This window comes from Danio rerio, chromosome 9 (assembly GCF_049306965.1).
Source record: "Danio rerio strain Tuebingen ecotype United States chromosome 9, GRCz12tu, whole genome shotgun sequence".
NCBI lineage: Eukaryota > Metazoa > Chordata > Actinopteri > Cypriniformes > Danionidae > Danio > Danio rerio.
The window spans coordinates 42,992,833-43,016,901 of record NC_133184.1 but is presented as its reverse complement, the minus strand read 5'-3'; the positions used below and the strand labels follow the sequence as shown (position 1 = coordinate 43,016,901).

Sequence of the window (24,069 nt, the reverse complement as noted above, 5' to 3'; positions counted from 1 at the left end):
ACATCAGGTTTTTACATTTTTCTTGTGCTTGAATGTTAAAGTGACCCTACTATGAATGATCAGTCACTGATATGCCCCCCCCCATCGTTTTTGCAATAAATAACTAAAAAGAAATCATCTATCATATTGAGAAATACTTTAAAGAGCACTTAACCTGACAGTTTTTGTTTAGTTTTAAAAGAATGATAATTTTACAAGAGGGCTAATAATTTTGACCAGCTTTATATGACATCGCACAGATTCAGTGTGGGCCTGGTCGTCTGTTAATAATCAATGATTGCTGCAACTCAAACAAGGCATGTGCAATTCCTTTTGTGTTGTTGTTGTGTCTTTTTTTTCTTTTATATGTAAGTTTTTTTCCATTTGTGTGTGAATATGAAGGCTCTCTGCAACAGTGTGTTTGTTTTTACCGACTCTGAAATTTCCTCACGAGTCACCATACAGTATTGAACAGTTCGAAAGTCTCAAAAACTTTCCCTCGAGCCCCCTTCAAAAACACACTAATCTGTTCTCTGTGTTGCTCAACACAGCAGCACACCTTCGGACCGATGGATTACGAGAGCCTTCAGAAAGAGCTGGCTCTCAAAGACACTATGTGGACTAAAGTGTCGCCCACTGAGTGCAATGAGGACAGCTCCACTACTGTAGTCTATAGGATGGAGACTGTTGGAGATGGCAACTAATACGGACCAGACGCATCTCATTCACAAGCATATATTTATGTAAATTAACAGTTATTTATTGTCACTGGTTCTCATTCGGGTCACGTTTGTATGATTCTTCACTATATAGGGTCAATGTATTATATCTCTCTCTCTCTATTGGTGAATATGAATGACTCTGGATATAGTTCTTATGCCTTGGCTTATGCCTAAAAGAGGTTTATTCTTCTCTTGGCTTAGTTGCGGTTTGATTTATTGGGGCTTTTTTCACTCGGTAAGTGTTTTAAGTGGAGTTGAGGATTGGCTGCTGAACAGAGACGGCTGGTGCTTGTGTTTTGCACTGTGATTGGTTGAATGTTGTGGTCATGCGTTAATAAACGTGTCTTAAGTGAGGCCTTAAACTACGATCAGATTAATTTTCTCTGAAATGTACTGCAGTAGTAGGAAGCATTGAAATGTTGAGTTAAGCTATAAGGGTGACCTTTGTTTGAAAAATGTGGATGTTTATATTAAAAAATGGTAAAAATACTTGGTTATTAATCAAAAATACTCTATCTGACTTGTTTGATGTTTTAAATCTTCTGAATGACAATGTGGGATAGTTCACCCAAGAAAGAAGACATTTTGAAGAATGTCTTAGTAGCCATGACTTACAAATGTATTTGTTTGAAGAAAATTCATGCAGCTCTTTCCCCCATGATGTTTAAAGCCATCAAAGATGATATAATTAGATATAATATTCTTAAGAAGTTTCCATCAAACTTTAGCACAGTATTTTAAGTTTTATTTTAACCTTTCTGAAAAAAAAACTTTATTTACTTATTTGATTTGATTTATTTTATTTTATACCAAAAATCACTTATTTTACTTCATTTTAATTTACTTAATTTTACTGCAAATTTGAATGATGCATTGTTCATTTGCATGTTGTTATTTATTCAAAATATAAAAAGTAAAATTTAAAAAAATATAAAATAATACAAAACCACAAGTCAATTTAATATTTTTGTATGTTGACAAATTATCAGTGTCAACTCAATCAATTGTATTAAAAATTCATGGCAGTGCTAAAGCTAGGCCCACACACACTAGTGATTTCAGGACAAAAACCTGAAATTTTACCTATTAGTAAAAATGCACACCATTACAGTCAGTTATGTTCGCTTATATTTATTCCTTACATTTTTTCAAACCTGCTACTTCTGGGTTTGCACATATTTAAACCAAATTTGAGTTGAAAAGACACAACTTTTTTAAAAGAGTAAACAAATCACAAAATCACAAATCAATAATACACTTTAAAAAAAAATATGACGTAAAGTCATAACAACAAATGTTTTTATATTCCTTTAACTCATTTTAATCAGTTAATCAACATTTTTTTTGTTATATTTAGTTTTAGTATTTAACTATTTTAGTTTTATTTTTCATATCAGTTTGACTAATGTTAAGTCAAGATGACTAGAAAAATGAATTAGATTCAGCTAAAGAATTTAAGGAAGCTAGATTTTTACTACAATCCAAGTCTTCCCTTCTAGAAAAACCACATCAGCATCACAATAAGTGTCGTTAAAATCACACATGGAACGTTTTAAATGAAAAAATAATCATTTAACCACTTTTGTTTTTAATTTACATGAAAATGTTTCCAAACTGTGAAGCTCACATGGTTTTCCTGCAAGGATTTAAAGTCACAGGGACCACCTTTATGGCTGTTGTTAGACATTGGCAGTTTACCATCATCTGTTTTTCCATTGAAAAGTGCTGCATGAAGGTTCAAACGTGATGTACAGTACAGCATGAAGGTTGCCTGCATTATTCCCTTAGGGCATAGCTTGTATTCACCGAGTCCAAAAGTAAGGTGAAAAGGACTCGTCCGTTTGTTCTGGTGTTCTGAATTAGTTATTCATTTTTCGATCAGTCACGGTGCATTGCTGCTGAATTGACTGTGTGTCCTGAGAGAGTTTGCCTGCATCACAGAGCTCCAGTAGTCCCGCTCAGCAGCCAGCTCAAACCTGCTGTCTGTCACACCCATCCACAAGCTGAAAAAGCATCAGCAATGTTACAAACCTTGCCCTTAGGTTCATTTCTGTCTGTGTATCCTCATATATATCATCACTAGAGACATATATGCACTTTCTTAACCAGTTCAGAATGTTGGTTTATATCAAATTAAGCTTCGATTAGATGCTGAGGATGTTTTGAAGTGTTTTTTTAATTATTATTTGTGTGCACATGTATTCATTCTATTTTTTGCATATGGCTTTCACGAGCTGGTGTATATTTGCTGACATTTTTCTGGGTTTTGTTGCTTATTTTTTGTGATTTGTCTGTGTTTTGTATTATTCTTCTGCTTCAGTCATTGGTTGTTTCTCATGCTTCACTGACAGCTTTAAAGGTGGATTTGAGGAAGCGGCTCAATCTGATTACTTGAACTGTCCAGACTCTAACATAAAGCTTTCATCAGAGTATTTCATCACTCATGATATGTCTGTTCATTTTCTCATGTATTTATGTCACATTTGTTCTGGTCTTCTTTTTTGTATTATTAATAAATGTGTTTAATCTCATACCATTATTACCTGAAATCAGTTGTTTTTCTTTTGTTGCCGTTTTGTGGTTTGGGAAATGATGAAAGCGCATGCTCCTTCATCATTTCATTTGTTTGTCCTTTTTTTTGTATTCAGGAGCGGCATTGCTTTACTTAAAGGGATAGTTCACCCAAAATTAAACTAGTGGTTCTTAATGTATATCTTTCTTCTGTTGAACCAAGGGCAGCACGATGGCGCAGTGGGTAGCAATTTCGCTTCACAGCAAGAAGGTCGCTGGTTCGAGCCTTTGCGTGGTCAGTTGGCATTTCTGTGTGGAGTTTTTATGTTATCCCCTTGTTTTGCGTGAGTTTTCTCTGGGTGCTTTGGTTTTCCCCACAAATCCAAAGATATGCGGTACAGGTGAATTGGGTAAGCTAAATTGGCCATAGTATAAGTGTGTGAATGAGAGTGTATGGGTGTTTTCCAGTGATGGGTTGCAGTGGGAAGGGCATCCGCTGCGTAAAACATATGCTGGATAAGTTGGCGGTTCATTCCTTTGTGGCGCACCCTGATGAATAAAGGAACTAAGCCGAAAAGAAAATGAGTGAATGAATGGTGTAAACCGACAGCCATAGACCCAGATCATATTGAAATCAATGGCTGCTTTTTCCCCAAACATTCTTCAAAATATCTTCTTTTGTGTTCACCAGAAGGAAGAAACTCAAAAAGATTAGTAACAAATGGAGGAGGATGATTAAATTATGACAGAATTTTCCATTTTTGGTGAACTGTCGCTTTAAGTTTGACTCATGGGCATGCTAAACCCTCCTGATCACAAAAGCTATAATAGCAAATATTGCTATTTAAAAAAGAATACGGGCATGTATTAATGTTTTGTAATATCATTTTATGATATTCAATGATTTTTTTAAATTAATTTTTATATATTTGTATATATATATATTTTAGTATTAAAAATAATATTGTTAAATTATTATTTTTATTTTAATGCTTTATTATAAATATTTTGTTTTATAAAAATATTTTTATATTTATTTTAATATTTTACATTGATGAAATAAATTTTAACTAATATGTTATAATATTCAATTATTTTCTAATGCATTCTAAAATTTTATATTAATATATTATACTTAAAATTTTGTTTGTAACATTTTAACATTTGTATATTTCTATTATAAATAAATATTGTTTTATGATAAAAAATAATTAATATTTTTGAATATTAATTTTAATATTTGAAATTGATGAAATGTTATTTATATGCAGTTGTTTTCAGTAGCACTCTACTAAAAGGTCTGTTAGGTAACATTACTTTTGTATGAGCAAATTAGCTGCATGATTCTGGGCAAAATGAGAATCACAAGTTTATTTGCTTAAAATCAAGATCAAATAAAAAAGAAAAAAAGGGTTAATACGAGTAGGCTATTATTACTGTTATTTCTCAAACATATGGTAAAACAAAAATGATAATATGAGGCCTATGTGTAGGTCTACTGTTGGTTAAAATGCTCAATTATGTATAGACTTTGAATGGTGGGCTTAAACAGACTTTAAACTTGTCCTGGTCGTTAATGCACAGTAAAGTGATGACATCAGAATACAATTCATAATTCTAAAATTAAATGATTATGGTCGAGACTTATACTTGTCATTTGTCATTGACAACATTATTAGACCATTTTGGTAAAATGAGACCTTTTTCATTATCAGATTCCCTCTTGCATTATATTTAACATTATATAGGCTGGAGTAGTTATAGTGACACTGTTAAACATTTAGATTCAATTGCTTGTCGTAATCATAACTCTAAAATAAGATATGATCATTTAAATGATGTGCATGCCGGTTTCACTTTTATTGGTGAGTGCGCTCATGTCATGACTGCCGTCACTGAGAAATAAAAACACACACACAAATAATACTTCCCATGCGGCTCCCAAACGATTGCTCAGTAAAACAAACTGAACGTTGTTGTTTAAAACTTTATTACCTGTTATCACAGCCTGTGCAGGTTTTGTTTACTAAAGTAGACATCATTTGCGTGCACGCGTGTCCTCACGGTAGTAAACAAACAGTGCGTCAGCTTATGTGCAATTTCGCGGCCGCCACTCCGTCATTATATAGACAGAAATTACATTTTGGGGTGAACTATACCTTATAAATGCAGTATGTGACATTTATAACACTATTTGGAAATGTCCATGTTGCTGAGCAATGTATATAAAACAATGTGAAGATTGTGCTTCCGCCTTTATGCTTCTCCCGAACTTGAAAATATGAATGGCTGAATCATACAACAGACTTAAGATCGTGTGTAGGGTTGAGTCGAGATCACAATCTTTTTTCGGTTAATCGGGCAACCCAAGAGCAAATACATATTTATAGCAGCAAAAGTCAGTCCAAGGCACTCGAAGAATGTGGAAAAATATTAAAAAGCCTTTCTTGACATGGCTATTCCATAAAACTGCACATACTGTGTGCGTTTCGGCAAACTCTTGCTTTCATTAGACTTCATTTTTCCACACTTTTCAAGTGCCTTGGACTGACTTTTGCTGTTTGTTCTGATGAATCCCTTATTCGAACAGCACATACACATTCTTCAAGCTACCCCTGAGCTCCTTTTGTTTGATTTACCCTATTTTTAGCATTTGCAGCATTTAAAAACGTTAGTTAATAGACACGCAGCTCTTCGTACCTAAATAATATTCGCTAATGTATTATTCCTTCCAACATTTTTGGACTTTCTTCTCTCTAAGACTAAATCAATAAAATGTAATTAATTATTATTACTAATATTTATTCATAATTTTTCTTCGCTAGAAATTAAATCTAAATAAGTATTGATGAAATAGGTTCATTCTGAAAGCCTGATAGAAAAATAATATCACTGAACATCATTTTCATAAATGTACTAGTTGCTTTGACTTTATTTCTATGAAACTGTATGCCATTTCTTTTCTCTATCCATCTGCTCAATGTGAACATATACTTGTATTACATGTTCATTCAAATGCAATAAATGCTGATAAACATTGTAACCTGATACATAAATGCACAACTTTCTTTCATTCTCACAACTTTCAACAGAGCCATGGTGATTATAACCTTCAAAATGACCTTTGAGCAGTTTTAAACCTTCCTGTTTGCCTCCAGAAATTAACATGCGCATTTCTGGAGACTGATAATTATACATTAGCATACACAAATAGTGCTCTGAGATCCTATTTAGGACATTACATGTAATTAGACTGATAAAGATTATATAATGGCATATAATCTATGCCATTTTCTCCCACTGTGTGAAAAATGCAGTGTTTGTGGGAGGAGAAAACACTTCATATTTACTTTAAAACATGTATCCACCTTATTTTGAAGTCAACCGTTCATAAGTCAGTCATCCATACAGTAAAGACTTGGGGGAGAAAGTTGTTATAGGGAAATACCGAGAAGATATTAAAGTTTAACATACTGTAAGGTCCTGTAAAACTCTTTAAATGGGTTTATAATTAGGTGCAGTAAAACATTGTGGTAAGAAATAACTAGTTTGCAGCTAAAAATAACTGGAACATTATATTTACCAAAGATGTGTCTGCTCATAATTTTCATATAACCATTTTTGTTAGTTTTTTTACATGCTTTTTGAATGTTTATTGTTAAATATTTATTGTTGTATAAGAAAAGAAAGACCCACCACCCCAACCCAAACTGACAAAGTCCAGGATTTGACCCCTATGAATGAACTCATTTGTCCCATTTTTAACTAAAGGCTTTAAGCCAAAGAAGGCTTTAAGACTAATTTATTGACAATTAAAGACAGGTTTTTAAATAAAATTCTAACTGATAAAATGAGCTGGCCAATTTTTTATTTGTCTATAGGCTACAGATTTAATTTAAAGCAAGTTTTAAGGGCACCTATGATGAAAACCATCTTTTATAAGCTGTTTGGACATAACTGTGTGTAGATATAGTGTGTCTACAGTCACATTGGGGTAATATAAACACATTAAGTCTTTGTTTTTAAATTTTGTTATGTTAAAATAGGATCCAGATCCCTCCTTTTTTTGAGGCTGCCTGCAATGTAATGTATGAGTGTGGTATCTCCGCCCACTGAATTTATCGACAGCCCTGTATTAACATGTCTCTGTAGTAACGCATATAATCATATCAACAAGACAGGACGTGCGCACAGCAACCGGGATGAAAAGATTTGTTCAGCTCTCTGTGATCATCAATCATCATCAAATGTGATCAAGAATGAGTTTCACAAGTTTAAAATGTTTTAAAACAGTGCATGTTTGTAATAAATTATAGTGATTTCAGCTTTAGGTTATCACCACTGCTGCATATTACATTATAAAAGAAGACGCTTCAATCACGATTTTTGGATGTTAAATCAGGTTTATTTTGTACATTAACACAACGGATATTCATACAGCGGTGGATATTAATGTGTATTTTGTCACATTTGCTCTGAAAAAAACAGTGTAAAGTTAAACGCACGCTGTGTGTGTGTGTGTGTATGTATCTGTGAATTTTGTTATGGGATTGTGTGACTCATCGTTGCAACTCCACAACAAATTCATCAAATAATAATTGTTGCAAAAGTTCTTACTCTTGTATTTCTCACAAACATGATGTGAGATCTGCTTTCTTCATGTCTGGAGAACTATAATTAAAGGCACAGGCATTCAAAACGGCTACATTGTGTTTAAAGCAGAACATTCCAATATTCTGAAGACTATAATAAATAATCTGATGGGTGTTTCGAGCTGAAACTTTACAGACACATTCTGGAGACACAAAAGACTTATCTTAAATCTTGAAAAAGGGTTAAATAGGTGCCCTTTAAACCTCACTCCTGATTAGGGAATTGAATGATAATAGATTTGTATTTTAAAGATAAGGATTATTTCATATTTCTTTATTTTCATAACATTTTTTACAGTGCTATTAACAGTTTACAGTTTAAATATTTACATTGTAAATATTTTTTTTGTGGTGAAATATTATGGTAAGCACTTTGACAAAATTGTTGGAAATATTTTAATTGCATTAAAAAACATGGTCATAATCACTATCTAAGCTAACCTAGCAAAGATTAGTGCTTAAAAGACACAAAAATGCAGCATTTGAAGAAGTGAATAACTGCAAAAAGGTGCAATTTTTAAGATAAAAAAGCCACCCATTTTAATAGACCAGCTATACGCCTAAATAAGTTTGATAAAAAGAAAGCAATGTGTCACTACAAGCTATTTATGCAAGTTTAGCATAAGAATGACTTAGATATGAATGAAAAACTTGATATTTTCAATGTTCAATATTCACATTTTCCTGACAGAAAAACACATCATAGCGTTGTCAATTTTATAATTGACCATTTTTTTTGTCAATTGTGTTGTTTCAAAATGTATGTATCAATATGTGTCATATTATTATTTGACCAACTGAGAGTTCATTTTGACTGATGATTTTGTCTGATTTGTGACTTTTTTTTGTACAAACTAAGTGTTTAGAAAGGAGAGCTACTCTGCTGACTTACCGAGGGCTCAGTTTGGAAGTCTGCTGTTGCCCTCTAGTGGTGTCTCGTGCCTGTACTTGCTTTTACACAGTTTTTAAACAAGTCTGTTGCATGTTTGTTTTTTGCATGGCTTGCTTGGTTTATTTATATAATCAGATGCTGATTCAAATCAAATTCATCCTGCTTTTAAAGCAAATTAAACCTTTTATTTTGATTGAAACCTATTTATTTATTATTTATTATAATATTAATTGTTATTTATTATTATTATCATTATGGTCAAATCTGCACACAAAATAGTGAGTCAAATATAGGGTTTAAAAGAACTCAGTTGAAGATTATGGTGATGATACTGATGATGTTTTATTAGAAATATTAGAATTTTATTTTATTATGAATTATTATTTAATTATGTTTAAATTATTGTTTAAAATATTTTTTTACAATACACAATCATTATAAAAAACTTCTAATAAATAATTGTATATAACATTGGTAGGAATGCAGTACATTTAATTATTTTACAGTCTTTTACATTAATAGGTAAACTTTTTGTTTAAATGCTGATTATTTAAATTTCTGTTAATCAAAATATCATAACAACATGATAGTAATAAACAAACAATTGAGAAGCAAGTCTGCATATTAGAAATATTTCTCGATTCAGTGTTTGCTCTTTACCTCATACATTTCAGTGAAGGAGCTATCGGAGACTCTGGAGATCGTGGTGGTTTCTGCCAACCCTCTGTCCAGTAATATTGTTAATAACTTGTTTCTGTTCCACAAAGGCTCTTTTGTATGATTGCAGGTGAAGTCTGTCATCAACCTGCTGTTTGCTGCTTACACCGGCGATGTTTCTGCTCTGAGGAGGTATGAACACTTCAATTGAGCTAAATTCGCACATTCGGACTTTCTACTTATTATTATTTTCAGAAAAGTATTATTTGCATATTATCAATAGGGAAATCATATTATCAGCCAAAAACTATCATAACATATAACAAACAAATCAAACAAAATGCTGTTTTTCTCCCCTAAGCACTTATTATGAGGTCACTGTCGCCATCTTGTGGCGGAACATCAACTGTCACTTCCTTTGGTCTGCTAAGACAGGCTGATGGCAGTTGATGCACTGATAGCGATGCTCAGAAATTATTAATATTTAAAAATAGACACTTTCCTTATAAATAAATTGCATAGTTGCAATCTAAATAACTAAATTCTCAACTAAAAAAGCCTCAAAAGTACATTATGTTGTCAAACTGTAGAGTGCTGCAATATTTGTCAAACTGTAGAGTGTCCTCTGCTTGTTGCTGTATGTGGGTGGAGTAATACAAAAGGATAAAGGGTGAAGAGGCTGTACAAGTGCTGTCATTTGCAGAATATCGCACAACTATTAGCCAATCAGATTCAAAAAACAGACAGAACTTTGGTATAAATGTGAATATAAAACAAACTTTACCTCAATAGCATATCACCGTCGTCAACTCTACTTCTTCCACTTCTACATCTTTATAAACAGTGTGTGTTTGTGTGTGCAGGTTTGCTCTGTCCTCGGTGGATATGGAGCAGCGTGATTATGACTCCAGGACAGCTCTGCACGTCGCAGCCGCTGAGGGTACAAACACTCACTTACACGCTCACTTCCACACTTATTATGGACCGAAAATCCATTAACGTCTGTTTTTAATTGTAATCAAAAGGAGACAAACAGAAGTTGGTTTGCGTTTATATTTTGACACCTAACAGCGCCACTTAGTGGTCAGAGGCGGTACTAATCCTGCATGTTAGCAATTAGCAGCAGGGTTATTAGCTATTTGTGTATAGCCCTTGTGTACCGTTCAGATTTACTACTCTTTCATTATGTTGTGGATGTTTTTGCCAGCCATTTTTCACGAGGAAACGTAAGTATTTTACGTTTTGTCAGTTTAGTGGAGTTCAGTCGTACGAAAATGTACGTTTTTAAAAAGGAGGCGCCACCACAAACGTCATTGGGTGATGAGCAAATCATACTAAATTGTACAAATTAGATTGTACGAATTCATACGAATTAGCCACTAAATCAAAAAGTTACGAATTGCTGTGAGATTGTTTTTGATTTCATTCACCATCAAATCTGAAACCATATAATCGTGCATTCTTGATTGTTGGTGGTTTTCCATGTCTGGAAGAGGTCAAATGTGTATTTTTTTTTTTTTTTTTACTGTTTTACTGTTATATGTAGTAAAACAATAGTATGACAATACTATTGTTAGTATAACAGTATAATAGTATAACAATACTATGTTTACAGTGTTCTGATAACTGAGCTGATATTTAAGAATATTTAATAACTAGCAAAATGTCAAAAACAGACAACAAAATGACTAATTGATTTGATTTGATTTGATTTGATTTCAGGACACATCGAGGTTGTGCGTTTTCTGCTCGAGGCCTGCAAGGTCAATCCTGCACCCAAAGACAGGTAAACAAACACACATTTTCAATTTCAGATATTGAGTTCACTATTTTTATTTAGAAAGTACCGTAAGTTACTTGAAGATGAAAGTATTATTCAGGTGAAACAATCCCCTTTGTGTGTGGAAGATGCTTTTATTTTATTCTTTAAACGCATTTTTATATTGAATGCACATTTATTTGTACATCTATATCTGAAAATATCTTATAATTAAAATTTGCATAATACAATTGTTCATGTTTTATACTTCCCATAGCATAAATCTTTAACATTGTTAAAAGTTGTAAGTGTACAATAATTATATTTATTTTAAATATTTATTTTGCAATAGAATTTACCCTTCGCTAAGCCCCGCCCTCCTTAGGTACTGTTGTTACGCCTGTCAAGCTTTTGTGCCTGGCATGTCTATTATAATGTGTATGCGCCGGTGTCAGACATTGTCAGGGATATAATTAGTCATTTTTGGCAAACAGGTAAGATATCTGAGAAGCCAGACAAAAAAGTACTGCAGTATGCATAACAGGGGTATACTCACAACATAATACGCAGATTAGAAAATAATTTCATCTAAATTGAAGCTAGGTGAGCCTAGCCGACTCATACGCTGACCATTCATCAGCTCAGTTCATGCAGAGCAGGAGAGGTGACTTTTAAAATATTCGAACAATAACAAGTTACACCGATAGTCTAATAGATAATTGTTGTGCAAGGAAATATACCGTTACTAACCGATGAGGAAACACACATGGACAGGTCTTCGACATACTTCATTCATAGAAAGAACAGACAGAAAAATTGATGGATTTGTGATAAATTTTAGCATCATTAATCCATAACAATGTACAGTAACTATAACTGTCAGTATGTTTGTGTGCTTTTTATCCAGTTTCTATTCTAATTTGCAGTTAAGTGGAGGAAATAAATAAATTAAAACGCAAATCAAAGTATAAATAGCAGAAGTTAACAAGTAGATTTTCTCTACCAGCAAATATTAATCAGACACCAAATATAAAAGCAGACACTAAAGACCATGTAGCACAAGCTCTGTGATTGGTCGGCTTGGTTGCGCTGACGAGTCTGGGCAGGACCAAGAGCCACGCTAGTGGCGCAAGTTCGATGGAGTGACTGTTTATAAGTGTGGAGTGCCGTGAAGGAGCTCCGGATGTCAAGTTTTGTTTTGTGTTTACCTCATGGTTAAAGTTGTTGCACGTCCGCCGGTTCCTGCCTCAAAATGAGCGAGTTTGAGCCACTTGTACATTCAGGAAGTGTTCAGGAAAAACTAAACACCAGCAAAGAAACTCGACACAGAGGAACATTTAACAGCTCACTGCCAACTAGCGTTTCAGAAGTGTTAATGCAAAGCAACAGAGACAGCGCGCAGAAGTGTAAATGCACAGCTACGCGCTTTGCATGCGCTGTTGGTTATGCCGGTCACTTGACGCAGAAGTATAAACCAGGCTTAACCTGCTATAATGTCATCACCAATGACTAAATCTCTAAAAGATAGACAAAAACATCAGTGAATTGTCGCTCTGACATGGACATGAGGCTTATAAATGACTGAAAAACAGCTGCGGGTGAATTTTATTGATCGCAAGTGCTCAGATTGTCATCAAATCTCAGTTTTGTTCTGTTGACTTGGAATCCAAATATTTGTAGCTTGAAGCAGATGGAAATATGACTGCTATTAATATGACTACTATGATGAAGGCTTAAACGGAGCATTGCTCATAATATCAAGCGAAAAAAACGAAGAAAAAGACAGTTGTGAAACATAACCTGCTTTGTATTTTTGTAGGAAACACAGTTTAGATCTTTTTAGGGTAAGAGGTGTGCGAGTCGTCGGTCTATCACTGAATGTGTCAGGGATATCGAAAACAAAACTTAATTCCACTTCTTTAGCACCTCTCACAGAGCTTGATCCACGCTGGCATTTCTCCCCTTGGGTTTTAGGTTTTAAAAAGGGAAAAAATTCCACCACCCTGTCCAAACTTTTAGGATACCGGGTGTCAGACTTGTACAATTCATATGCCCAACGCTTTGGCTTTTTTTCCTCGCTCAAAAGCTTGACAGAGCCCCTGTGCGTAGCTACGGTTGCTAAGCCATTGGTGGGTGGCGGTTTTTGGGTGTGGCTTAGCGAAGGGTCAATTAGTTATTTATTTCCATTCGTTTTACTGTTTAATAATTGTGACATCTAAATGTAATACATATATTTTTAAATTCTCTTAACATAAATGTCTAAAACTATCAAAAGAGTTGTAATTATTTTTAATGATTGTATTGTAATGTTTAAGGTCAAATAAATATATAATTTAGTTATTTGTATTTTATAGTTCAGTTCTATAAAAATAGTAATTTAAATTTCTGTGCTAAAAAGATGTGTGTAAAATAATCAAATAATTATTTTAAATATTTATTTTGCGTAAGAGTTGTGTCAAAATAGTCATGTATTTTCATCTGTGTTACTCCTTAGTAATTGTGACATTGTTTTATATATTTTTATATTAAAAATGATACATTATAATACAATTCAGCTTTTACAATCTAGATTATTAGATCAAAGCAGCTTAACATAAAAGTTGTAGTAAATTTAAACTGTGTCCGTCCAGTTTTCAGAGTTTAAGTTTAATTTTCAATGTTAAAAGTTCAAACACTGAAGAGCAAATCCATTGATGCGCAGCTCCACAATAGTAGTAAATACTAGTAAAGGCTAATAATATAGGGGGTATTTTTGAGTAATGAATATATTTTAAACTTCTCATAACATTAATCTCTAAAATTGTAAATATTTCTTTTGTAATGTACCATTGTAAGGTTAAAGGAATATTTAAATTTTAATTATTTGTATTATATAGTGCAGTACTATTACAATAGTAATACATTTCATCATTTTTATATTTACTATGTATTAAAATAATTGAATATTTTATTTTTATTAGCATTTTTAAATGAATCAAATGTCTGGAGGAATTGTAGAAATAAAATGGCATTTAAAATAGGAGACTAAGCCAAAGGAAAATAAACTTATGAATAAATAAAAGAGCATTTCTGTCCTCCAGGTGGGGCAACACACCAATGGATGAGGCGAAACATTTTGGTCATCAGGAGGTGCAGGCGCTCCTGCAGGAGTTCAACAGTAAGTACAACCCTACCATCAATCCTGTGGCAGATAAAGAGACCACTGAGAAAAACCTGGACGGGATGCTGGAGACGTAACCATTTCCACCCGCAGAGGACGCTCTTCTGTTCCCCAGCAGACCTTTACAACATCAGTGTACTTTTTTTATTTGACGTGGTTTCCGGTAGTTTTATAGGCTTTTGTGAGCTTTTTCCTCATCTGCAAAGTAAGTGTGCGAGTAAAGATGTTGTTTATGCTGTAAATGTATTTCAAACAGTTGATTTAGCTGTGGGAGTGAATGACGTGTTCATAATACTGTACCTGTGTTTTCCTGAGGGCGAACAGTAAACTGGTTTATGGAGTGTAGAATGACACCAGACAAGCTCCATGAAATACTTTTCATTTGAGAAATTTTTTGTAAAACCCAGGATAAAGGGTGACCATCATCACTAATTTATTATTATTAAATGTTTAAATAGGGAGGAACATGATGCGATGCTTTCCCCAACAATGACAACATACACACACACACACATATGTATATATACAGCTATGGGGGAAAATTATGTAACCACTTGAAAATTGGTCCGTTTGTTTAGATTTATTTGGCATGGGTTTGAGTAATGTGTTAATACAGGTTTTATTCTATAAAGGCTTGATAACATTTCTTCCACATCTTTGTATCTGTCTCTCTGTTACTATATCTGAGAGGTTTTTGTTAGCTGTGATTTCACCAAATATGAATTTCTTAACTCTTCTAAAGGGAAAAAAGGGCATTGTGTTGTTGAAAATTGATATAAACAAATCTGAAAAAATAGTCAAAAATGCTCTTAGTGACAACACTTTTATTTTACATTTGGAAATAATGTCATTAGTAGTTTAAAGAAAATTTAAAATACACTTACACATAACTTTAAAATTAATAACTATAAATTGTAAATCCAGAAAAAAAAAGAATTTTAAAGTGTTTTCCCCTCCATAGCTGTATATATATGTATCAGTTTTCTGAAATCTTTGGATAAATATGTGACCCTGGATCACAAAACCCAGTCTTTAGTTACAACATTTTTTGGAAAAGGTAAATACACATTGTTTGGCTCAAAATTATTATTAATTTTTTTTTTCATCTTTTATGTAATTTATTTTAGGATAATTAAGTAAAGACCGTGTTCCATGAAGATATTTTGTAAATGTTCTACTGAGAAATATGTATGTATTTGTCTTTATTTGTCTTATTTGTTTTAATTTGACTAGAATAAAAGCAGTTTTAATTTTTTAAACACCATTTTAGGGACAAAATTATCAGCTATTTTTTTCGATAGTCTACATAACAAACCATCGTTATACAATAACTTGCCTAATTACCCTAACCTGCCTAGTTAACCTAATTAACCTAGTTAAGCCTTTAAATGTCACTTTAAGCTGTATAGAAGTGTCTTGAAAAATATCTAGTCAAATATTATTTCCTGTCATCATGGCAAAGATAAAATAAATCAGTTATTAGAGATGAGTTATTAAAACTATTATGTTTAGCAATGTGTTGAAAAAAAAAAATCTTTCTGTGAACAGAAATTGGGGAACAAAAAAAACAAGTGGTCTGATAATTCAGGGGGGCTAATAATTCTGACTTCAACTGTATATATACATATATATATATATATATATATATATATATATATATATATATATATATATATATGAATGATTGGTAAAATGCATTGCTAAGCACTTCATTTAAACAGCTTTTAAGGTGATTTTCTCAATATCAAAAATTTTCGAACCCTCAGATTTTCAAATAGTCGAATCTCAATCAAATATTGTCCTATCCTAACAAACCATACACCAATGAAAAGCTTATAGATTCATGCATAAGTCTTATCTCACACTTATGACTGGTTTTGTTGTCCAGGGTCACATATTATCATTTCTATTTTCCGAAAAACAATTAATATATGTGTTTATTTTTGTAATACTGAGCAGCAACAGTGACATTATATCTTGTTTACATCCAAAATCATGAAAGAAAGTATTCGATTTCTACATATATTATAATTTCAAAAAAAATCTTTGACTAAGAGAAAAGAGACCACTGCATTTCCATTAACCAATTATCTGTTATGTGTTGCTATGAGCATTGTTAGAAGACTAAATGGCACAATCAAACAATTAGAGTCAAGTATTCTACAGAACCGTGTTAAAAATACAGCAGAAAGAATGCAAGAACATGTCCTGTTTAAAAGTGGTATTTATTGATTTTAATTATACAACTAAATGTAAGTTTGCATGCACTTTTTTTTACATATGACGTTTTTATTTTCTTATGCCACATTATTTAAACATTATAACCACTGCCAAAGACATTGTGTTATTTCTGTTAGTGGTACAGCCTATTAGATTTATATGTGTTTATCAATGTATGCACTTTTCTTTCATGCAGTATTTACATGCAGGGCTCCCAAAATGACCATTTGAGAAACTACACAAATACTACTATATGAGAAGAACATGTGATCTAAACTAAAACATTAGAGTTCACTCAGATGATAGTAACCGTTACGACGTTATTGAAATAATATTATGAACAATAGAAAATCGTCTGCACCAGCTTAATTACTATCAGATAAAAACTCCTTTATTAATCAAACAATTGTAGTCTTTAGTTATATTTAATAAAGTGTTAAATAAATATATATTGTAGTTTCTAAAGTCAACTGTAATCGTGATAAAGAGATGTCAAAGCTGTTCACTTGGACCAAACCCTTGAACAAAAAAGTAAATGTAAAGTATTTTAAAGACATTTTAGCAGTATTTGCCTCTATACTAACTAACTGAAGCAGATATTTTTCTGATTCTATAAGTCTGTATGTGGTTGACTGAAGTCAGTGTGTGTACATGTGCAATTAAAGCAATGGTATATAAAAGATTTAGCCTTTATGTGCAATAATAAATAAAAAAAAACTGTTAGTAAATAAAAGGTGTAGTTTTCTCTGATTTTTCTGTTTTCTATGTATATATCTACAGTTCAAAGTAGCACAACAAACTCAAAATAGGAGTGTCAAAATTAATTGTTTCTTTGGTGCACCGTGATGCAGAAGCGGACAATTAGGTATAAGTTCTGTAATAATCATAACTGGTTATTATGTACTGACGTCATTTATCTCATTTGCGCTATGTCGCTGTAGCTTAGGGAGGCGAGCGCCAGTACTTAAAACACTGTAAATACTTTAAAACACAGAAACTGTGCAAAATTCACTGCGTGTGTGTTTGCTGGACAGTCGTTCACTGACACATACAGCAGAAGACCCTATTTCACTGTGATTGAGAGAATGAACGTAAACTCCATTTCTCTCTCTCTCACTGCTGGCGTGACTTTTCCTCTCCTCGATACTTGTGAATACACATACAGTAGATATATACACTAGATATCGCATACGGACCCTGAGCATGCATCAATAGCACCGCCATATTTGTACAGTGCTCCCAGGACAAGTGTCATTCAACTGCACTAGTCAAGACAGTGTTACTACGTGAAGATGCGGGACTTTAGCGCTTGCTACAGGCGTAGTAACGAGCAAACAAAGAAAACAAAACAGGAAGGCAGAACAATTCATAGGTAAGATTTAGTTTTTTACGTTTTTGTATGTTATAAACTTTTGTGTTAAACGGGTGACGTTATTGATGATAATACAGTCACTTACTGCATTCACCTTGAGGCAAAGCGGCACCAACTCACACTAAACACTCGACTTATGCTAGTTTTGTTGAATAAAATCAGCAAACAATGCAAAAGAAAAATGACAACTAGATGCTGCGCTGCCAGAAACTTGTATTATTGTCGGCTAGTGAAGGAGTCGTTCATAGCGGAGATTCATTCACAAATGAATCGCTCCCTCCGTCAGTATATGAAGTGAAAGCAGGAGAGGAGCTGTGTTCCAGTGCACGGATTAGATCAAATTAAACAGGGAGGGTGAATAGTACATTTCTGTACACACACAAAGACAAGCTTTTTGTCAGGAATGCCTGTACGATTACTTATCCATCAATGTAGAAAAGTGATGTAAAATCATAAGTTTTGTATTTAAAAAAACCAATTGCATACTGACCTTCGGGAAAACTCCTGATCATAGATATAGGTGTATATATCTCTGGCTGTGGATGGCCACAGTCCTCCACTGCAGCTTGGTCCTGCATTCATTTCAAAGGAGCGCTACCCTGTACTAAAATGGCGGCTCTATTGACGCATTGCTTCCAATAGACAACAACAGGGTAGAAGACATCTAACGTATATATCAATGGTGGATACAGACACAGGCGTGTCTGCAGAGCGAGTTTTCGCCTCCGCATCTATCATGGATCAACTGTTATCGCCGCTGCCGTTAATCAGGGTTTATCATTTGTCAACATCGCCAGAGCATCAGAGCCAATCGCAGCCCTTTCTGTTGAGCAATTGATCAATCATAGGGGTATAAGAACTCACTGGACAGGGAACATAAAGCGAGCTGGATATTTACATTTGTTTATTTGCTATAAATGCACATATTGTTCTGTCCTTGGACTTGAGTATTTAAAGGTACAGTTTATAAATCTGACTGCTTGTATTAAAGGACAAATTTGTTTTACAAATAATATATAAATACATTTTTCTTGTGCTGTGAAAACAATAAAACTGTGTATAGAAAGCATCGTCGATGCACCGAGATGATATTAAATAAAATCAGTGGCATGAAAATTGTAACCGAACCGTGAGACCAGTGTAGGTGCACACCTCTACTCAACAATTCATATATATTTCTGAAAAAGGGCAAGATGTTAGGTAGAGTTCTTCACCACAAAGTAGCAACCATAACTCCGTGCTCTGCTATTACCAAGCTTAAATCCTAAGGTCAGAGGTTTCCAGTACAGCACATATGTTCAACCTGTGGGCTTCATTGAGATCAGACAATACTGACTTGGATATTTATTCTTTCCTCCCAGATCTAAGAAGAAAAAAACAGATTTGTATTCCTAATGTCCTTATTGGTTGTAAATACTAGAGATGCACAGATACTTATTTACAGTTTTTCTCAGTCGCTTTGGTGCATTTCTCACAACACTATTTACATTTGCACAACAGTTCATGCATTTCCCAAAACAATTAGTCAGTTGTGCACAACATAGTAGCAGTTTCTCATTCCTTCCATCAAATTGCATATGCTTTTGGACATGCATCTACTGCTTTCATACAACTCTCTGCTGTTTATAACATTATCATTTGCTTATGTCATGTCAGTCAAAATTAACTACACTTGTGAATGCTGAAAAGTCATTTCATATAAAACTGATAGCCCTCATTTCATTACTCGAGTCATTGCATACAAAAATTTTGAACTAGTTGTCAAAATCTTGCAAGCAAAAATTTTATCTTTCATGAAAATGTCTTAAAAATTGAACAATTTCATGAATGATTTACAGACCCGTGTGTGTTGTAGGTTTAGTTCCAATATATTCTCCAATATTGTTTACAGCTGTGCACAGCTCTACCCAAAGGAAGTTTATGTTTGTTGTAAATAAGGGTCTGTTTATTCTTTTGCACAATGCTGTGAATAAATTAGAATTGCAAAAGAGCAAATGCAGTAAAAATGTAAAACATACATATTCAGTGTCTTGTACTCGGATACCTCACGGAATGCAGTGATGTCTAACTTTACTGTAGTGTTCAAATGGCTGTGCTAATAGTATCTAGTGCTGTCTTGAGCATTTTCAGGACGTGTCAGCAAAATCTGACTTTCTGCATTGGAAAACATGTACAGAGTAAAGTGTCATAATGAAAACATGACAAAGCCATTTGACTATCTTGTTCATAAACAATGGTGCCAGGACTTTTTCATCTTGATGACACTGACACTTTCATTGACATCAATACTTGCTTTTGAGGAATGAACTATCCATTTTGAGCAAGTGACACGCTTTTGCTGGTTATTAACTAGGTTTTGCAGTTTGTACTAATTGTTTTGAGAAATGCATTAGCTGTTGTGCAAATTGTGTTGTAAGAAATGCACCAAAGCCAATGAGAAAACTATAATTATACAGGCAGGCAGATGGGCAGACAGAGAAATAAACATACACAAATATAGAGCAATGAATAGATACACGGATGGATGGATGGATGGATGGATGGATGGATGGATGGATGGATTGATGGACGGACGGACGGATGGATGGATGGATGGATGGATGGACGGACGGATGGATGGATAAATGGATGCATGGGTGGGTGGATGGATGGATGGATGGGTATGATAGATAGATAGATAGATAGATAGATAGATAGATAGATAGATAGATAGATAGATAGATAGATAGATAGATAGATAGATAGATAGATAGATAGATAGATAGATAGATAGACACAGACAGACAGAAAGAAAGAAAGAAAGAAAGAAAGAAAGAAAGAAAGAAAGAAAGAAAGAAAGAAAGAAAGAAAGAAAGAAAGAAAGAAATCATTACCTTAAGATTCACTGGTATAGTATCGGCCAAAGGCGACATCTCTTGGGATGTCTGGGTAAAGGTAGATGAGGGGATTCACAGGATGCTTTTCTCCAGCGGTGAAATCACGGATGATTTGGGGCATGGAGCTTGTGTTTATTTTTGCATTATTGTAGGGCTCTGTCGAATGTAGCACAGGTTCACCTGCGCTGACAGAATGGTCACATAAGGTAAATTGCAGGTCACTTCAAAGTTTTTGTCGTAAAGTAAAACACACCTTCCTGCGACTCCTCCACCCATGTGATGATGATTCCTCCGTCTCGACAGCTTTCACTAAAGCGCAGAAGGAAAGTGCCTGGAGCTTTGTCTCTCAGCAGAGCCTCTGCTCTCTCCTGACTCAGAAACCCCATAATATATCTGCATAGAATGAAAGCTGACAATATTGACCTGATATAAGTTTAGTCAGTGTGACTGATGCCTTACACTGTATCTCAACATATCTTCTGAAGTTTATGTGAAGAAATTAAAGCTCTCGAATCTTAAAGTCAATGATCATTTGCCACTTCATGATGCATTGAGCCAGTTTTGACAGTTATAGACTGATTTCACGCGGCCGCCATTTTTAAAAGCAAAATCGAGGCTGCGGTGGGAAGAAACCCGGAAGTATCAATGGGATTTACATAGGAACGTTGTGTACCTTGCTATATATCTTATCAGCGAAGAGAATGGGACACAAATTTATCATTTTACCGCCTTCCGAAGTTCCGAGTGACCCAAAGGTCCGTTCTGAATGAATGGTGAAAATGAAAAGGGATATCGGAGCTCATTTTCAGCTAAGTTAGGGGAAATGGCACTAGTTAGCTAATGTTTTCTTTCCTAAACATATGTTTTAGATGCCATTTATCAAACTCGAGTTAAAGAACTGATTCTTTCACTATATTAGACTTCTCATGATACTGAATTAAAAGAAAAAACATCAATTTCCTGCTAACATTTAAGGCACTGTTGCCTTTCTTAAAACAGTGCTGATTTGCCATTGTGTTCATGTGCTCAACAGAAATACTTGTGATTGGCCGAGAAGGTCATCAGTTCACCCTCAGCCGTTTATCGAGTACAAAAACAGACAAGCGGTCTGCTTCTGCTTGATGACTTGACTGATCTTCCCGGCTGCTTCGCGCTCCAGTCTCCGTGTATCTGTGTTTGCACTGGGAAGCAGGGAAGCGTCCCCATGGTGTTTAACTGATGCCATGAACTAAAGCCTAGGAGGACACTTGAGCATATTACTCTTACAGATGTTGTTTGATGCTAAATTGCTTTTAATTGTTTAAATTATACTTACTGAATGATATTAAATTGATGTTTACACCATTTCTGCATTTTGAAATCTCGGCAACAGCTGGAGGTTTATAGTCAACTGCATGTTACTGCAATGTTTACAGTGCTTGTCCTATACTTGAGGTTTTCTTCCCACCGCAGCCTCGCTTTGGTTCCTTAAAATGGCGGCCGCGTGAAATAAGCGCCGCCGTGGCTTAATGTAGAGAGTTGGAGTTGTGACTGGAAGGTCGCAGGTTCGAGTCTCAACAACAGCAGGGATTGTAGATGATCAATAACCAGCACCATTACTGCTGAGGTGAGTCTCCTATTTAAAATACTTTGAATGTTTTATATTTGGTTACAGACATACAGTGTCATCCTGCAACTGTTTTGCAGCTTATGAAATTCCCAAACACTATTTTTTAACTGTCCAAAATGGGAAGAAAATGTTGTTTTTACTCTCTGATAGTCAAAACGTGTTAAAAAAATATGTATATGTTATTAATGCATTAAAAAACAGTCAGGAAAAAGTGTCTGCATTTCGCGGGACCCGACCAGATTTCTGCAGCTCAGAAATAAATTTCTGAATAAAGAGAGGGAGTAGTCAGTAACTGGTTTAATTTTGGACTGGAGCGGGCAGTCTCACAATATAGACTCCCGAGCGAGCAAGCACACGTATATGTGTGAATGAGACAGCTGCTGCGTTGAGCTTGTTTGTTGCTCTGTGTGTGTGTGTGTGTGTGTGTGTGTGTGTGTGTGTGTGTGTGTGTGTGTGTGTGTGTGTGTGTGTGTGTGTGTGTGTGTGTGTGTGTGTGTTTATACAGATAGCTTGTTATAGGCGCGGTGGGTAGAAAACGGGCGGGACAACAAATGCTGAATAAAAGCAGGAGCGGTCGGGTTCGGGCTAAAACCTGGTTGGAGCGGTATTTAGTCCTGCGCAGATCTCCAATTCAGACCACGAGTCCACATATATGGACATCATTTTTCTTTAAAAGTACATCATATCAAAAGATCATACTTAGGTTTTTATTGTAGTTAGGTTCAAATAAGCACAAATAGCTAAGAAAAATAAAAAAATGCATGTAAAAAAACAGCTTGGGCCTTAAGAGGATAGCCACTTAAGAGCTAAAATGTGCTGTCCACTAGAAGGTTAAGCAAGGCACCAATCATTCAACTGCTTCTTGGGCACCGCAACAATGACTGCCTATTGCTCTGGAGTGTGTGTGTGTGTGTGTGTGTGTGTGTGTGTGTGTGTGTGTGTGCTTACTGCTGTGTGTATGCACTTGGAATGCAGAGCACAAATTCTGAGATGTTACCATACAGTACACGGCCACGCTATGACTAAAGATGTCAAATAGCTTTATCAAAAATAATGTTTGCTTTTTGGATTTCTTACCCATCATTCCAGATGTTGAGCACATATTTTTTTACAAATTCCAGATGTCCATATATCCAATGCCAGAGGGAACCACCTTGCTCAACAGTTGCCTAGATATATCACATACATACACACACACAACAGTTACGGTTTGCAGTATTTTGTGATATACAGTAATGAAAACTCTTGCTTTACATTGTCATTAATGCACTGAAAAGCAACACAACAAACAAAATAAAGAGTTCACTTCATATCTGCATTGTCGTGTTATCACTAGGTTATGTTTTAGCAGTAAATCCGGTGTTGACAGCAGAAGAACAAACAAAAGGGTGGTTGGTCAAAGAAAGCTAAAGCCAATTCCTCATTGTTTCAGTTGTTTTCATAAACTCACCTTAAAAAATGTACCGTGCTGGACAAGTCTCTCAGGGTCCCCTTGAGCTTCGTGACCTGAAAACAGACAACATCTAAAAAAGAAATATAGGCTCCTATCCATGTAATCATAAGCATTTACACATGATACATTGCGAATAAAACAATGAATCATCTCACCAAGAAGTTTGTCGGCCAGTGTTCTCAGCTGATCTGAGGTCAGCGCTCGTTT

The 24,069-nt window shown here is 34.5% G+C and overlaps 2 protein-coding genes across 13 annotated transcripts in view; one reads left to right on the top strand and one right to left on the bottom strand.

The window, feature by feature from the left end:
• Nucleotides 1-15,646, top strand: part of glsb (glutaminase b) — a 79,362-nt gene extending 63,716 nt beyond the window's left edge. For 4 of the 12 annotated variants that reach the window (XM_005167899.6, XM_073913007.1, XM_688079.11 and 1 more), the window contains 4 exons: nt 9,544-9,605; nt 10,277-10,353; nt 11,136-11,199; nt 14,253-15,646. In XM_005167899.6, the coding sequence (XP_005167956.1) occupies nt 9,544-9,605; nt 10,277-10,353; nt 11,136-11,199; nt 14,253-14,409 (360 nt within the window). In that variant the 3' untranslated portion in view covers nt 14,410-15,646. Of the gene's footprint in view, nt 1-530; nt 3,241-9,543; nt 9,606-10,276; nt 10,354-11,135; nt 11,200-14,252 lie in introns of those variants that run through there. The other 8 variants (XM_073913005.1, XM_073913011.1, XM_005167901.5 and 5 more) reach the window with 2 other exon arrangements.
• An 893-nt stretch (nt 15,647-16,539) lies between these two features.
• On the bottom strand, nt 16,540-23,969 carry LOC137496497 (signal transducer and activator of transcription 1). The gene is made up of 5 exons (XM_068223671.2): nt 23,860-23,969; nt 23,487-23,578; nt 21,054-21,193; nt 20,798-20,980; nt 16,540-19,287 (listed from the first exon to the last, which is right to left on the bottom strand). Exons 1-4 carry the CDS (start codon nt 23,959-23,961, stop codon nt 20,799-20,801), a joined length of 516 nt encoding a protein of 171 aa, XP_068079772.1. The 5' UTR covers nt 23,962-23,969; the 3' UTR covers nt 16,540-19,287; nt 20,798.
• Nucleotides 23,970-24,069: the final 100 nt, after the last annotated feature.

Coding starts and splice junctions, on each gene's coding strand:
- LOC137496497 (XM_068223671.2), bottom strand. CDS start 23,961: ATGGATAGGAGCCTATATTTCTTTTTTAGATGTTGTCTGTTTTCAGGT. Junction 23,579..23,859: donor AGCACGGTACATTTTTTAAG/GTGAGTTTATGA, acceptor TGATATATCTAG/GCAACTGTTGAGCAAGGTGG. Junction 20,981..21,053: donor GGTGGAGGAGTCGCAGGAAG/GTGTGTTTTACT, acceptor CTGTCAGCGCAG/GTGAACCTGTGCTACATTCG.